The sequence below is a fragment of the Podarcis vaucheri genome (assembly GCF_965113315.1).
Source record: "Podarcis vaucheri genome assembly, chromosome: 14".
NCBI lineage: Eukaryota > Metazoa > Chordata > Lepidosauria > Squamata > Lacertidae > Podarcis > Podarcis vaucheri.
Window position 1 is genome coordinate 35,836,301 of NC_138752.1, and position 17,333 is coordinate 35,853,633.

A 17,333-nucleotide genomic window follows, 5' to 3' on the forward strand; every position below is an offset into this window, starting at 1 on the left:
AGGCAGAGAATCCTAGCTGGCTGCAAGTTACAGAGCTGTTTTGTGAGAAAACATCCCAACTCTGCATGCCAATTTTTAATGAGAATATGCCCGTGCAGATGGCAGGGAAGGGTTCCATCATCACTTAACAGAACATGCCAGCGAGGCTTTTGAAAAAGAGGGGGTGGCAGACTAAGGCTGCATTCCTACACACACTTACTGAATATAGTGGGATTTCTAATTACGATTGTAGCTTAAGACTGGCTCTCCGTACCCATCAGCCCCAGCTAATATGGCATGGGAGGGTGGGAGTTGGGACTCCAGCAACATCTCAAGGGCTAGAGGTTCCCCAGCCCTGTACTTGGGAAGCAGCTCCTTCAAAGACAGCCAGACTCAGAAGTAACATGCATAGGATGCTAGCAGCTTTGAAAAGAGTTTCTATCTGGCAACATTTGTCTTTGATTAGAGGGTGGAGGGAATGACAAATGATGCTCCAGCTATAGCAACTCATCATTTTTTTCTTTTTGGGCAGCAGCCAGAGGTCCAGGTGATGCAGGAGTCTGCTCAGACCAACACGTTTGAGAGGCCGCTTGAGGAAGTCTGGAAGTTAAGGAAGGAGCTGGACGATGAGAGCCAGCGCCGACAGCAGCTGGAGGCAGAGATCAAGGTCATCCAGGAAAACATCCTCCTCCTGCAGAACCAGAAGCCACAGGAGACCGTGGTCAAGAAGGAAGTGTTGAAGAAAGTGCCTGACCCAGCACTCGATGAGAGTTTTCACAAGATGCAGCAGAACCTGGCAGAAGAACAACGCAAGAACCAAAACTTGCACGACGAACTGGAGGTCCTGAAACTCAAGCTGCGAACCCTGGAGCATGAGAGGAGGGAAGGTGGGCAGGAGTATGTGGTCAAGGAAGTCCTCCGTATTGAGCCGGATAAGGCACAGGCAGAGGAAATCCTGAAGTTGAAAGAAGAGCTGGAGGATCTCAAGAGGCAGGAAGGGAACCGTCAGAATGAGATGGCTCTCCTGCGCCACCAGGTGGATGCTCTTTCCAATGAGAAGAACAAGGAGCAGGAGAAAGTGATGGAAAAAGAAGTAGTGAAGCTGCAGAACGACCCCCAGCTGGAGACAGAGTATCAGCAGCTGCAGGAGAACAAACACAGGGAGAGTACACTGCGGAAGCAGCAAGAGGAAGAGCTTCGCTTCTTGCAAGACAAACTGAAGCGGCTGGAGAAAGAGCGGGCAATGGCCGAGGGCAAGATCACTGTCAAGGAGGTGCTGAAAGTGGAGAAGGACCTAGCAACAGAAAGGGAAGTGAGCGAGCTGCGACGGCAGTATGAAGACGAGAAGGCCAAAGGCCGCTCCAATGAGAGGGAGAAAGCAGAGCTACTCAGGCAAATCCAGGCTCTGGAAGAGGAGAATGCCAAAGTGATTGTCCAGGAGAAAGTCCGGGAGATTGTCCGTCCAGACCCCAAGGCTGAAAGCGAAGTGGCTAACCTTCGCCTAGAACTGGTGGAGCAGGAAAGGAGATGCCGGGGTGGGGAAGAGCAGCTGAAAACTTGCCAGAATGAACTGGCTGCCCTGAAGAAAAGAGGGCCCCTGGTGGAAGTGCAAGAGGTTATCAAGGAGGTTATAAAATACAAGGCTGACCCAGAGACTGAGATGGAGCTTCAGTCTCTCAGGGACGAGATTGTGGACCGGACCAGAGCAATTGAGAGGGCGGATCTTGAGATCTATCAGCTGAAGCAAGAAATTCAGACCCTGAAAGATGCCAAGCCTCAAGTCCAGACAAAGGAAGTGGTGCAGGAGGTGCTGCAGTACCGGGAAGACCCCCAAACGAGAGAAGAAGTGGAGTCCCTGAGAGCTCAGCTGGCTGAAGAGCAGAAGAAGCACCTGGACCTGGAAAGGGAGAGGAAGTTGCAGGATGAGAAGATCAGACAGAAGGAGGAGGAGCTCTCTCAGGTGAGGGAGAAGGTGGTGCAGCAGGAAGTGGTAAAACTAGAGCAGGACCCTGCTTTGAAAGCAGAGGTCAGCTCCTTCTCACAGAGCATAGAGAATGAGCTGCAGCAGATTGACTCACTCCGAAACGAAATGCGCAAGCTGCAGCGGAGGAGGTCGGAGCTGGAGCGCCAGCTGGATGAGCTGGAGAAAGAGAGGCAGGCACGGCGGGAGGCAGAGCTGGAGGTGCAGAGGCTGAAGATCAGGCTGAGCGAGCTGGAGGAGCAGGTGAAGGAGACAACAGAGAGAGTAACCGTGAAACAGAAGGTGATCCTCCAACAAGATCCGCAGCAGGAGAAAGAGCATGCTCTGCTTAAGCTGGAGCTGGAGGAAGAAAAACATAGGAGGCAAGTCCTGCAGGCCGAGTTGGAAGCCCTGCAGAAGAAACTGCAGGCACTGGAAAAGATGGAAGTCAAGGAGAAAGTAGTCTTCTCTGAGAGCATCCAAGTGGAGAAAGGAGACACTGAATACGAGATTCAGAAGCTGAAGAACAACCTGGAGGAGGAAAGCCGGCGGAAGATGGAACTAGACACGGACATCAACAGGCTAGAGGCCAAGTTGTCAGAAGTGGAATTCAACAACTCCAAATCTTCCAAGGAGCTGGACTTTTTGAGGGAGGAAAACCACAAGCTGCATCTGGAAAAGCAAAACCTTCTGTTGGAGATGCGGAGGTTGCAATCGGAGATTGAACTCACAGTAACAGAAACCCGGGATTTAAGAAACATGTCACAGGTGGACAGCGGTGTGAACCTAGACTCCCGGTTCCAGGCTTTGGAGAGAGAGCTGGATGATCTGAAGAGGTTATCTCAAGACAAAGACAACGAGATTGAACAGCTTCAAAACCGTCTTCAGACAGTAGCTATCAAGAGGGAGCAGAGAGAAAATCACTTGAGACGTTCCATTGTGGTCATTGATCCAGACACTGGGAAAGAGATGTCACCAGAAGAAGCCCACAGGTTCGGGCTTATTGAGTGGAGCTTGTACGTCAAACTGAAGAGCCAAGAATGCGACTGGGAAGAGATCACAATGAAAGGGCCAAGTGGCGAATCTTCAGTAATCCTTGACAGGAAGTCAGGGAAGAAGTTCTCAATTGAAGATGCCTTGAAGAGCGGAAGGTTAACCATGGCTCAGTACGACAGTTACCTCAACAAGGAGTTGTCCATCCAGGAGCTGGCTGTCTTGGTGTCTGGACAGAAATAGCTGCTTCAAGAGAGATGTTGCTTTTTTTAAAAAAAGAACTATTCTTAAGCAGCTGGTCTAGAGCTGTACCGAATGTTACAAACTTGGACTTCTACTACCTGTTGCTTCCAATAGGTGTATATTCCCCAAACCTAGTGCCTGTTCTCCAACGTTAGGGTGCTTTTAAGCTGCACTTACTTGCTTTTATCAAAAATATTTATGACTTGCCACCCCAGGCCAATACTCCAATTTGCCAAAGCTGCATGTTACTTTTGACCCCGCCAGTCAGTGGCAAACCCCTCTGTGCACTGGGGTGGCAGGGAGTGGGTAGAAATCAAATGATTACCCAGTGCTATTTTTGAATGAGAGCTCTCCAGCTTGGCTTTCCAAGCTCATGTGGTCTCTACCAACACATTCCCTTAGTGAAGTAGTTAAGAGTGATAGCTGAACACTTGTGAAATCTCATCTGAATCTCAACTTAATCTTGAACTCATTTGGTAAGCCATTTCCCCCCTAAGCCCCTTCACCTAGGAGTAGCAAATCTAGTGCACTTCAGATGTTGTTGAACTCTCAACTCCCCGCCAGCATGGCCAGTGGCCAGCAACAATGGGAGCTGTAGTTCAACAACTTCAGGAAGGCATCACATTGACTAACCCTCATCTCTGCAATGTGTGGAGAAACACTAGCATTATCTTACAGGGCTGTTGTAAGGACAGCTGAGTGTATGTGAAACTCTGAGCACTCTAAAGTACTATATGCATATATTGTTACCACAGGAATTGGTTTTTACTCCTGGATGTTATTTAAAGACAATACTAATAAAGCCAAAGGAAGAATAAACTCACCAGTGGAGACCCAGTAACCAGCTACTGCGAAGAATATCAGTCTAAAGGCAGACGCTGTTCAATGCTATGCTGTGATCATTGAATACATTTGTAGAAACTTCAGCATAAGATGACACTTAGGCACAGTGCAACTCCTTTCTACATAATAAACTGTCAGACTCTAGTACGTAGTCTAAGATAGTGAGTATCATTGTGTAACTGAGACAGTAAACGATATGTGTGTGTATGTTTAGAGCGACCTGCTTATCTTTCGGGTCATACTTGTGTAGGGAAGCTCCAGTCCTTAAAAAGGAAAGGAGGTTAAATAGAGGATGCTGCAGTTAACAATCCCCAAAAGTGCCTCTCATTCCATTGTCACTGTTAGAATGGAACAGTGGGTACTTATGATATTTGTGCTGGTGTTTGCTTAGTTGTTATTTGACTGTATGAATTCTCAAAGTATGCATTGTAGAAGGGAATGGGAAATTTTATTTATGCACCCAAATAAATGAAAAAATACTCTGCAGCAATCTAAACTGATGATTTCCTCCCATTTAATATTTGCCATTTCATTTGTTCACATAAAAGATACGATATGCAGGGCGTCTCACTGCATCTGGTATGTACACCACTGTTTGTAAAAGGACATATAAAGTGGAGAACGTTGGCATTTTCACAGTTTGTATAGACAGGCTGTGTTTCACAAATCCAAGCAGGTGCAGAAAAAGGATGGAGACTGTCATCTCACCTGCTAGTTTCTTCTGAGGTCATGGGCCTAGTGCAATCTCCAGGCTCAGTAGAACTGCCAGGATCCAAGGGCCTGACTAGCTCACAGTCCCTCTACCAGACAACAGAAACAAAATAAATTGTGCACAATGCACACAGGCTGCAGAATTTAAAATAATTCAAAACAAGCAGCCCCACACATAAATACCAAGATGGCTGGCAGTATGGTTTGGGGATGGGAGACAGAATTTTCTTAAGCCTCCAGAAAGCTTAAAAAACAAAACAGCCATGCTGCATTCCCAACATAGCTCAAAGGAAACAGCCTTATAACAGGTCAAACTATTTGCTCATCTACTCTAACTGGCAGAGTCTCAGGTATGGGAACATGAGAAGCTGTCTTATGCTGAGACAGACTACTGGACCTATCTGTCTCAGGATTATTGGTACTTACTAGCAGCAGATTTTCAGGGTTCCAGACAAGAGTCTTTTCCCCACCCTGCTTGGAGATGCCAAGAATGGACCCACAGACTTTCTGCAGGCAAAGTGGCTGCTCTGCCACTGAGTTATGGTCACCTCTTTGCCCCTTCTTTGAAAATAAAGAGAACGAAAACAGCAATTTGGAAACTGGAAAACAATTTTATTCAGCTGCTGTATACAAGATTAGCCATTTTAAACGTCTCCTCCATCTTCCTCATTACCTAGAAAGGCCCCTGCCCCCACCCACCCACAACACACACAAAAATAAATTGCAGCTCTTCCCACACTCAAAGACGCTGCTTTTCTAAGTTTTTAAGTGCCATCTGGTGGTGCACATGCCCACCATAAACAAAAATCTCCCAAAAGGGTCAAAGCCAAGGCAGAGAGAGAGAGAGAGAGAGAGAGAGAGACCCCAGTGCTCTTGTTCTTGTCCCAACCAAACGCTGATAGACCCTGCCCTGCCATGGCTCTGTTTGATTAAGTTCTCTCACTGTTCAATGCAAAAGAAAAGGCGGGGAAGGAGGAGGGGGAAGAAATAACATTTCCCTGAGGCAAGAGGCTTCATGAGATTTCTTTCTAAAACAAGAAGTTTCTGCTCCAGCCACTGCAAATGCACAGGTAGCTTTTGACAACAGAAGCTTTCAAGGGAGAGCAACAAGAGGTGAATTGCAAGTAGCTCAAGAAGGCCTCAATCCTGTCGAAATGATAAAACAGTTCTCACAAGAGGTAATTAGCACCCAGCAGGATTGAGGCCTGACCAGAAAAAGCAAAAACAAAAAACACGCCCATCTATTACAAATGTCTGTGCTTCAAAACTGGCAACCTTAACATTTGGTCTTTGGCTCTGTTACTACAACCTAGAGTTTTTATTATTCTTATTTTCTCATGGAAATAATGGATATATTTTCATAAATAAGCTTGACATTATCCAATTCATTTTGTTGGGGAGATGTACAAATTAATTAGGGTTTATGTCCATATTTACTTGGACTTCAAAACAGGCATGTTGAAGGAATGACGTTGGCTCCAAATTTGGTCATAATCCAAGCAGAACTCATTGTGATTTATTTTCTTTCTCTTTTTTTAAAACAATGGGGCTCACACCACTTAGAGGATCAAGAGCTTTCTGATACCAAGGAAGAACCATCCAATGTAGGGCTCTGAAGGGAAGGGAGTACCTTGAGGAGCCATGTGGTTTATTATGAACAGTTTTTGTTTGACAGCCACTGGCCCCAACCTGGTCTATGGCCTTCCAGGAACAGAAGAGGTCGCTTGCTCCAGCAAGCCTCTTTTCACAGGGATTGCCATATGTGCCCCTCTTTGTGGCAATGTTTCTCATAACTTCTTTTTTCCCCAGGGCAAGCAGCATGCTGGGACAAAAAGGTCAAGTGAAGAGGGGGAAGGTTTAGTTAGTCCTTCAGCCCCCACCCCTTCCTGGTTCTCTTACACAAATTACCCACTGACCAACTGAGCTGTCAGTCACCTCCTCAAAGCAAGGTATTTATGACAGCTCTGATGCACAACCACTTTCACTTTCCAGCAAAGAGCCCTGGTTGGGTTGGCGCTGGCCCTGATGAGCCTACACTACTCCCCAGACCTCCACATAAGAGCTTAGCCACCAAGCTTCTTAGAAAAGCCTGAGCAAGCTCTTAAATGAAGAGGGTCAAGCCCAATTTCCAGTGATTGCACAGGAAAGGTTCTCAGAGGGAACTGCCCTGTCACCAGAATACAATGGTTCCATTATCATGCTGGTGCTAGCACAGCATCTCCAAATAGATAATGGTCCGCAACCCAGTAGTCCTACAGAGGGCCAGCTTCACACACCCATGTCTCTGTGCACCGGTATGCAGAACTCTATCCTCCAGTAGAGCAAAAGTAGAGCTCTAGATCTCACCTTGCTTACAGAACACCTGCTGAAATCTGAGTCCGGGGAAACAGCTTTAGGGCAGGGATGGAGTATCTGTGGCCCTCTCACTCCCACCATCCCCAACCAGGATAGCCAACGGTCATGAACAATGGGGTTTGCAGTCCATCATCTTCAGGTAGACCACAGGTTCCCCATCCCTGCTTTTGGGGAAACTCAGGTCCACATACTCCACACCTAGTGATCAATATCTATTTTGTACTCTGCTTGGCACTAGGCAACTCCACAAGGTCCAGTCCAGAAAGTAGTGTATAACTCCAGAAAAGAAAGCTCTTATCAAATAAAGCCCAACACGTCTTAAATACAGCTAAGAATTTTTGAGGGGGGAAAAACAACAACAAAAGAGAGAGCCCACACAAAAAGAGCTTGAAATGTTTTGCACTCTTGCTCCACCATAAAAGGCACTGGAATTACAGCTTTGCTATACACAATGACATGCTGGGAAAGAAAGGGGACTTGTCCAATCCTATGCATTCAGTGGTAATGACAGGGCAGGGAAAAGGGCAGGATTGACCATACCAGAAAATAAAAGGCAGAGAAGCAACACAAAAAGATCAGAATGCTAGTGTTCATGAATGCATCTCAAGGCCTCACAAGTCTCTGTTCTTCTGAGAAGACCAATGAGCTGATTGACTTTACAAAAGATGCCACAGAGGAAGGTGGATCTTCTTGGCTGACGTCAGCATAGCTTTATTACAGGTACCAAAAAGGGGGGGGGGAGGAACCACTTGTGACTATCACTCTTTGATTAGCTTAAGCCAGCCAAGTAAACCCAAAGCAGGTATGTCCAAGCACCTTCACATAGTCCACTGGAAAATCAAGGAGTGAGAAACTGGATTCAGAGGTATGTGACAAGAAGGGCTTGGGTTGTCGTGCTCAGCTTCTAGAGCCCTGCCTGCATCTCTCCCTCCCACTCTGGTGCCTGAAGTATGTGAAGCCAGGGCAGCTGCCAGAATGGCACCAGTTAAGTGCTTCCTTTCTTAGTGCGAGGCACAGATCCCTGTGGAAAGGGACTGGTCCAAACAGAGAAGGAACCTCCAGATCAACTCCATTCAAAAAGGAACGGGGGGTGGGGAGAAAGGGCACCTTGCGTCCGTGGCTTCATTCTGCAAGTCCCTATCAGGGCTTGTCATGTCCTCAACTTTCGAACTGTCACAATTTCCGTGGCTGTACATTGGACCCTTTACCATGCAGCTGAGCTGTATCTGAAAGAGATGCAAAAGAAGAACTATTACTGTCCCCGCCCCAGCAGTGGAAGCTCCAAACATTTAGTTTACCAAACGATTAGCAAGTGTTACTAGCCATAAGCTACTAAAGAGTTTAATTAATAGAGACATTGACAGACAGGAAGGGATGATCACTGCAGTCTGAAAAAAACCTGTGACTGAAAAACTGAAGTTCCGTAAACAGAATTGGATCCTCAAATGATTACAGCTTGGGCCTTGCTGTCCTTTGTACTGCATCATGGGACAGTAAGGCTTTCTCAAGCATTTGGCAGGGACCAAAGAAGAGGAAGACGGATAGTAGGGAAGAAGGAAAACATGGTACCCATGTTCCCATGCTCTAATGAATGTGCACAACAAAGGTTTAGGTTCCCCTAGCTAAGTTCTCTCTCATCCTGGGTCTTGTGGGCAGGTAAAAACACACCCAAGACTCTTCTTGATATCACGTATGGTTGGTGAGTAAGCCTGGTTCACAATAGTGCATCACTGGTGTAATCAAGTACTGATGAGTTATGGGTGATTTGTCTTAAACATGCAGCAAAATGTGGTGACAAAATCTGTAGAGTTCCAGGATGGTACAATGCACTGTGCTCCTTATACAGGTGAAGGGATGGCATACTGTGCTAAGTAAAAGCAAACCCTTTCACACAACAGGGAGGCTACAACCCCTCTTCAATAAATGCTGTAAAAAAATAAAATTTAAATGTGCCAAGCACTAACAGTCCATTCTATGACCATGTTGCACTACAGGTGTAGACTAAGACAAAAGCACAGCAGCGGAGGCAAAAAGAGAGAGTTCTCCCTGTGGCAGCTCCTTTGCAGGTTGCTATTTGGCACAGCACTCTGTGTGATGCACACTTGCAAAGTTCAGCCTGTAGACCTCAAGCAAGACAGCAAAACCCATCCTCTAGAGGAGGAATGGAGGTTGCTGGACTCAAATTTCCATCAACCCCAGCCAGCAAGGCTCATAGTCAGGGATGGTGGGAGTTAGGGTCCTGGAACATCTAGGGGGCCACAGTTCCCCTACCCCGGCTCTGGAACATATTCCAAAGCATGCTTCATCAAGGTCAGCTTACAAAGCTTCAGCTATCTACCCATCCAATCGCATCCAGGAGACCTCAAAAACTCCTGCACCAATACGTGCTATTCCCCTGGCCACTGGAAAGCAATGAGGTGGATTTCCTTTGGGAAAGGGTTCCTGAATGTGGGTCTCCCAAGAGAGGAATATTTTTACTCCGAGTTAAAAACAACAAAGTAGCAACCCCGCTACTTGAGGAAGTTCCTGAAGGCCTGGCTAAGGATTCGCTGAAATTCAGCCACCCCGAGTGTTTTGAGCTTTTGAAGAAAAGCTAATAATAACTGCACTCTGTGCTGTTATCTGAAGTATTGTTACTGTGCAGTGAAGTGTTCCTAAGCAATGTAAATGCTATTTTTACACTCTGAGTATGTTAGATACCCAAGGCAGTGAATGAAGGGTTGGAGCTCATTAGCACGACATCTGCTTTGCATCCAGAAAGTTCCAGCCTCAATCACCAACCTCTCCTGATACAGATAGGTAGCCGTGTTGGCCTGCCATAGTCAAAATAAAAAAATTCCTTCCAGTAGCACCTTAAAGACCAACTAAGTTAGTTCTTGGTATGAGCTTTCGTGTGCATGCACACTTCTTCAGATACACAGTGTATCTGAAGAAGTGTGCATGCACACGAAAGCTCATACCAAGAACTAACTTAGTTGGTCTTTAAGGTGCTACTGGAAGGAATTTTTTTATTTCAACCTCTCCTGAAACTTTGAAGAGCCTCTGCCCGCCAGTGTAGACCAATGGTCTGACTGAACGAAGGCAGCTTCCTATGTTCTCCACAAGATCCAAAGGAATTAAAACATCACAATTTAAAATACACAACACAGCAGCACAACCCCCCCCTGCAACAAACAGAAGTAGCAGCAGCAGCAGCATCACCACCACAAGTTATTAGCAACAACTTTGCAATAAAAACAAGCAATAAATTAATTAGCAGGGAGGGGGGCAGGGGAAGCAACCAAGTTGCCATGGCACCATGTTCTGCACTTTCAGAGAGATTGGGCAACCTACAGAAACGACCTCCTAAATGGGAAAAAAACACATCCCCAAGTGACTTCTATGTTGAAAGTTTAACAAGAGGCTGCCAACTGCCATATAGTTCCTCTGAACACCTAGTGCAAGCCAGGAACATCCATGTCTTGTTTCAAGGCTTTAGAAAACAGGTTGCTGAACCTTTTCCGAGCAGAGGGCTGCACTGAGCCACAGCCAATCCACCAAGGCATACATGCCAAAATGGGCATGGCAGAAAAATAGAAACCTTATTTCTTTTTCTTTCTTTAAAAAAAGAAAAGAAATATATCAGTGATACGTAAGGTGGGGGCCACAACCAGCATGTAAGGAACTATTTTTACTGGAATTAATGCTTCCTTCTTCCTCTCCCTACCCACAAATGTAATTCCTTGTCTTCCAAATAAAAACATTAAAGCCTACTTGAAGAACTTCCTACACCAACCTTCTTGCTTCCTCTCCATTCATTTCCTTAGAAATCATTCCCAAATGAAGCAATTTATGCTCCCACTCCCTAAGTTACTTTATTGACCTCCACATTAATTACTCCCTTTCCCCGTCATGAAGAACTCCCTCTCTTTCTTCCCTCTCTGTTTCTGCTCCCCGCTAGCTCATTTAGTGCTCACCACTCAATTTACCGCTGGGTTAAAGTGCAGCTGTGATGCTTCGTCCCACTTAATGCTGCAAGGCTTTCAACACCTCTTGGGACTGATCAGTCAAGACCAGCTCCCCTTGGGCAGTTAGAGTGTCAGTGTTACCGGAAATAAAGACATGAAGATTGACGAGGGCTCAAGAAGCCCAGTGAGCACAGACGTTTGCAGCTCAAAAACCAGGTGGATATTTGAGGAACGCTTAAAGGAAATCCTTTGAAAAACATTTAAAACTCTCATTGAGGCAAGATTGCAAGACCTGCAGAAACTAAGCCCCCCACCTTGAAAAGTGTCAAATATTGCAGGTTCTCCATGGGCCACTGAAAATATCTTGTAGCCACCCATGTTAAAAGCCAGCCCAGCCCTGCATTTGTGCCATGTGGGCAACAGTTAATCCACATGTGTGTTTCACAGAAAGAAAGGCCTGGGGGGGGGAGTAAAATTGTAACCTGGGGCTTTTCTGAGAAAGCAGCTGTACGTAGTTTGGTGGCAGAGCATCTACCTTGCAGGCAGAAGACCTCGGGTTCAATCCTGGCATCTTCAGGCAGGGGTGGGGGGAGAACCCTGCCTGAAACCTGGGAGAGCCATGGCCGGTCGGTGCAGACAATACTGAGCTAGACAGACCAGTGATCTGATTCTGTTTAAGACAGCTTCCTAATATTTAAGGGGAAGGGTTATTTAAGCTTCCTGTGTTCCAGCACAGCTTCAATAAAAGAAATTGATATTTTCGTATCTTTCTCCTGAAATAACATTGTTTGAAACTGGAATAAAATCTGTTCCTTACAAAATAAAAGAACTGGATGGCATTAGAGCATCCTGGGCTTTACAGAGGTTTCCTAAACCACGTGAGTTGTGAACCTGGAGTCAATGGCAAGGGTGGCGGCTCTCTTGCTGCAAAGCAGGAGGGCACCTGCGGGGTGAGTCACGAGTGCAGAAGACAAACAACAGCAGCAGCAGCAGCAGCAGCAGCAGAGGAGTTACCTGGCAGGCTGTGTGCTAAATGGGCAGGCAGCACTGAGAGTGGGAGGGGCGCTGCCTGGCGCAGGCTGGAGGGCAAGCCAGCCAAAAGACCTAGAAAATGGGGAAGAGGAGAGAAAGAGAAAGAAAGGAGAGAGAAAGGAGGAGGAGGATGGAATAAAGGAGAAACAAATGTATGTTGAAGACAGAAACAAGCAGAGAAGAAGATGTCTGCTGGTGGATTCTAATGAAGAAGAGCGGCCCCTCCCTCCCCAACATCTGCAGCCAACAATCAAGTGGAACTAGTTCAACTGATGGGCTACAAAGCACAATTCAGTTCAAGCTGAGACTTGTTGGGGAAAAGAGGAAAGAAGCCTGGCTTGTCCAACCAGTGCTGGTTGTGGAGCTTGACGTTCAGCGGAGCCCCTGCAAACCAAGAGTGGGTTATAATCCCTGTGCATTACTGGCAGCCCAATGCATGAACTGACTCTGCTGAAAAGCAACTGATCCAGGACAATGTGAGGGATATAAAATATAGATTTGTGACGGCAAGGGCTCCATTCACACATACCAAGCCATCGTGGAATAGGTCACAGGGGCAGTCGGACCTCTACTGTTGCCCAGGGCAAGCCATTCCTGCTGCTTTCCCATTTCCCATCTTTCTTTAAAATTATTTACACCCCACAGCACAACTGTAGCTTCCAAGTCGGCTCACAACACAAGCTCCAAAACTGCACTATAATACAACAAAGGCATAGACATCTAGCAAATAAAAAAAACAGCAGATTATGTTGATGCAGTACCTTCAAAGTTACTGAGTGACTGAACAGACAAGGCTGTTTTACCTGACACCTAAATGCAGGCACAGGCAATAGCCGATGAGGAACAGGAGGCAGTTCCACCACCAAAGGAAAGGCTACCTCTTCCTGGTAGGCTACCCCATCCTAAGAGGCACCCTGACCTGAGCCATTGAGGAAGATCTCAAGGATCAGGCAGCTTCACGTGGAAGCAAGTGGGCCTTCCCATACCCTGGTAGGCCCAGACCATTAAACGCATGGGTGTGGAAACTCTGGCCTGAGGGCCAAATTAAGCCCCCCAGGGCTCACAATGGCTGTTTCCCTGGAGTGTGGACCCCTATTTCCCTCGCAAACACTTACTGTGGCCAAGGCCATGATGGAAAGTCCCCGGGGCCGGTCCTGTGACAATGGCGTCCTTCGACACCCCTGACTTGGGGGACGATTCAGAGCTGAAGGAAATCACATGAAGAGGGAAGGAATGGATTGGTGAGATAATTCCTAGCGGGGTGGAACTCAGGGCTGGTGCTGGCAGCTTCGGGTTGCCGGGCTTGTAAGCGGGAGACAGGACGTTCAAGGAAGATGAACTGGTAAGTAGGACAGCTCCGCTGGCTCCTTTCTGGGAAGGAGAGAGAAAGCAACCATCAGAAGAACAGAGAAATGGTCCACAATCATCAGTCATGGAAGCATGTGACACAGAGGCTTGTGCACAACCTCAGAATTCAATTGATGGGTTTCAACCTTTCCAGGAAAGAAAGTTCCCTTGCCTCCAGAAATTACTGCCAATAGCTAAGAGAAGCTGTTTTCTCCCACCCAATGCCACCTGGTGCAGGTCCCTCAGAAGTGTGCCAGGCACACAGCTCTAGCAATCACTTTCCAGATTTTGAGGGGGTGGACAGCCTTGCAACACGTCTCCTGAATGAAAGAGGACATTTTATTTATTTATTGGCTCTATTTACATCTCACCTTTCCTTCTAAGGAGCTGAAGACAGCACACATGATTCTTCTGCCTTTTTTTTATCCTAGCCACCAACCAATGAGGTAGGTCAGGCTGAGAGGTAAGCAACTGGCCCAAAGTCACCCAGTGATCTTGGTAGCCAAGTGGGGATTTGAATCCTTAACTCCCAGGTTGCACCACATTGTGCCAGTGCACCACACTGGCTCTCACTGGCATGAGTTGGTAACAGTGAGTTAAAGAGTAGCAGCAGCAGCAGCAGCCAAATCAAGGTAGACAGGGAAGTTCACAGGGCAAAAGAAAAAGGAACAGCTGACATCAGGCCTCTGGGAGGGACCACTTACCGGCACAGGCGTTGAGGTTGCAGTGCTAACTACAGCGGGCTTCAAAGAAGAGGTCAGCAACTTGGCCACTCCTTGAGTCCCTCCGCTTGAACTGACATTCGGACCCCCCGGTGGAGCAACCAAGGTCAGCTTCTGGGAGACCAGGGCCTTCTTCACCATGGAACTTGGCGACAAGCGACTGGGAGCCTGCCCAGGAGAAGGACCTGGGAGCAGGTTCCCCGTGGTGGAGGAGGAGGAGGAGATTTGGTTTGTGGATATGCTGGACGTGGAGCTGCTGGAAGAAGCTGCCATGTGACGTGACAAGGCCACAAAAGGCGACTTAAACGACTGTCCCAAGGAGCCAGGGGTGCTGGGGTGCTTCCCTGTGTAGCTCAGAGTCAGAGAAGAGGAATTGGGGGTCTTGTGGGTGCTGCCAGACCCTGGGGAGATGGTCGAAGAGGAGGAGGAGGAGGAGGAGGAAGAATGGAAACCGGGTGATTTGGTGGGGGTCTTGACCTGCTGATGGAGAGGAGGCCGCTGGGGCAAAGGGGAGATGATCTTGGGACCTTGCAGCTTGACAAAGGGAGGGGATGCGGAAAAGTTTTTCTGCTGCTGGGAGCCCAGGGAGAACACCTTCACCTGGGGCGTTTGGACTGGGGTTGAGGTCTGGGGCCCATGAACGGTGCGTGGCAGGCTGTGATGCTTCGGCTTAGACTGGTGGGCATCCGGAATCTTGGCAGGGGGAGCCTGGCAGGAGAGTTCTCTGTAGCTGGAGTTCTCTGTCTTTTTGTCTGGAGGAGACTGGCCCAGTGCCAAGGCCTGTTCGGCCAGAAAGTTGAGCGGTGACTGCAGAGAGCTGCCGGCTGGAGATGGGGCAGGTGAGGGGCTTGGCTTGGAGAAGTTCCTCTTCTCTTCCAATGTGGTCTGAATGGGGGGTTTCTCCAAAGGCACCTTTGGGGTGGCGGGGAGGGTGAAGTCAGGGCTTCCCCCCGTCCGGCTGTTAAGAACAGCCAGTTCCTTGGAGACAGCTTCCAAAGACGAGGCAGCATTGTGGATCAAGTCCTCATCCAGAGAGTCGTCCATGCTGAAAGTGGGAGGAGCAGCTGTGCTGCTGGGAGCTGGGGTTGAACTCATGGCCAAGAGTTCCCTGGTCTGAGGGCTGAGGCCAACTGCAACTCCCTGCGACTCTGGAGAAAGCGTAACTCCGCTGCTTGAGTGGATCAAGGGCACAGGAAGGGGCGACTTCTTATCTGGCTTACAGGACGACTCCTGGAAGACCGAAAGGGAGATTAGACAGGTTGTAGACTTAATGCTATTTGCCCAGCTATTTTTTTCTTAGTCATTTTAAATTGAAGGAGTATCACTTGCCCAAAGGCTCTAGATAAAATGGATTACAGGAGCTGTGTACATGCTGTGCAAAGGCACAATTGCTACCAGGAAGAGAAGATTAAAATGGGGTTGCTTTTATGTTAAAAGCGGCAGAGTTCTTTATACCATACATTCCGGAGTTGTGCAATTTCAACAGCAAAATTAAAAGCAATGCAGGAATATGAACATCTGGAGAGACCTTTGGATGCAGCTAGACATGCATTTTCCTAGAACATGATACTTCCTGCAGCTGTAGTGCTGAATGCTGTAGAGACCACTTCAGTTCTTCTATCAGGACAAAGCCTACTTGAAGGCAAGTAATCCAGAAAGGATACCAATTTGCTACACCTCTTTTCCATGAAGTTTTTGGCTCAAATCCCTCAAAGCCAGTACCTAAGCATCCTTTAACTACATTGGCTTACACTCATCTTGTTCACTTGGACCTTGGCCTCACTTTTCTTAGATGTCTGCCCCTACCCCTGTCAAACACACATTTAAAAGTCTAATGTTCATCTCCAAGGCCATCATCGCAGGGAACTAGCTGGCCTTATATTGCTTTGACAATCAAATCTAGAAAAGCACCATGTAAACTCAGGGCACAAATCATAGGAGTGGGTCCTGGAGAGCCGTTTCAATGTACACAAGAAGCAACTGTATCTTCCCCATATTCTCATATGTCCCAAGAAGACGCAATCAGGGATGAGTGCTAATAGGAGCCCAGGTATAACTGCTCACCTTTCCTTTCACCTTTGGAGGCGCCATGACTTTCTTCTTTGTTCTGTAGGGAAACACAAGTAAGAGAAGAGATTATCTTACTTCCTAGTCAGCATGATGTAAGCTGCCGGGGAGGCCAGCTAGAGAACCTTAAGCCTTCTAGTGCCTACGACAATCCATGGGGGCCAGTTACAACTGAGACATATGCTCAAATGGTGAACAACCTTGGGGAGTGTTGTGTGTGTTTGGGGTGCAGACACATATAAAGATGAGCTGTGGTTCTGTGGCAGAGGACCTGGTTGGTATGTGCCAGGTCTCACCTTTAAGTTGCTGGCATCTCACATAGCTGGGGCGGGGGGCAGGGAATCAGTGGGAAAGCTGCTGCCAGTCAGAGCAAACAGTACTAGGCCATGTGGGTCAGTGACCTGACTCCGCACAAGGCAGCTTCACATGTACATTCACCAAGGATGCCTGCTGCTGTACAGTATAGCACATACTGATCCCAGTTTGTTCCTTCAAACTTTATCTGATTTTGCCAGCATTGCTATTCCACCGAAGATGTGATGGCAGTGCTATTTCGCCATTTCTCATGTCTGATCCACAAATAAAAAACATGCAATAAGGCAGAAGGCCCTGCAGAAGTTCATGTTTCTCCATGCTGGAGGATATCCACGTGCACAGTTGCCATCTGAGTGACAAAACGTGACCAAGGACTAAACAGCACGAGCACAGGACAGATTTCCTGTACTGCAAGCACAGACAGATACTCACGGAATTGATGTAAGGTGACCATGCACTCGCCTGCTTTCTTTAAAGAGGGTCCTGAAAAAAGGAGAGAGGAAGCTGAGCCAGACCTGTTGGGAATCAGATCTCCAAGCAGCAGAAATGAGCCTTTCAAGCTTAAGATCCTAGTGCCTCTAGCAGAATCCCGAGAACAGAATCTTTCTGTTTTTAAAAGGAATTTTCTAGACCCCACTGTTGCAAAGAAAAGTTACACAAAAACATGCAGACAGCTCTTGCTGTGGGTTAGAAACCATGTATGTAAATCAAAGATGACGATGACCAACTTGAGCAGCAAGTGAGCCATCAGTAAACATGCTGCAATGCTGCATATTGTCCTTCTGAAGACGCCTTTAGACTGTTAAACATCTGGAGCAA

At 47.4% G+C, this 17,333-nt stretch overlaps 2 protein-coding genes across 6 annotated transcripts in view; one reads left to right on the forward strand and one right to left on the reverse strand.

Annotated features, from left to right (window-relative positions):
• The window catches only part of PPL (periplakin), a 49,837-nt gene extending 45,323 nt beyond the window's left edge, over positions 1-4,514 (forward strand). Inside the window, exon 22 of one of the 2 annotated variants that reach the window (XM_082199034.1) lies at positions 512-4,514. In XM_082199034.1, coding sequence (XP_082055160.1) covers positions 512-3,175 — 2,664 coding nt within the window. In that variant the 3' untranslated portion in view covers positions 3,176-4,514. The remainder of the gene's footprint in view (positions 1-511) is intronic. The other variant, XM_082199035.1, reaches the window with a different exon arrangement.
• Positions 4,515-5,602: 1,088 nt separating this feature from the next.
• UBN1 (ubinuclein 1) overlaps positions 5,603-17,333 on the reverse strand; it is a 29,521-nt gene continuing 17,790 nt past the window's right edge. For 3 of the 4 annotated variants that reach the window (XM_082199063.1, XM_082199064.1, XM_082199065.1), the window contains exons 13-18: positions 16,947-16,997; positions 16,197-16,239; positions 14,115-15,362; positions 13,179-13,434; positions 12,046-12,135; positions 5,603-8,310 (exon numbers count right to left, since the gene is read on the reverse strand). In XM_082199063.1, the coding sequence (XP_082055189.1) occupies positions 8,258-8,310; positions 12,046-12,135; positions 13,179-13,434; positions 14,115-15,362; positions 16,197-16,239; positions 16,947-16,997 (1,741 nt within the window). In that variant the 3' untranslated portion in view covers positions 5,603-8,257. The remainder of the gene's footprint in view (positions 8,311-12,045; positions 12,136-13,178; positions 13,435-14,114; positions 15,363-16,196; positions 16,240-16,946; positions 16,998-17,333) is intronic. The other variant, XM_082199066.1, reaches the window with a different exon arrangement.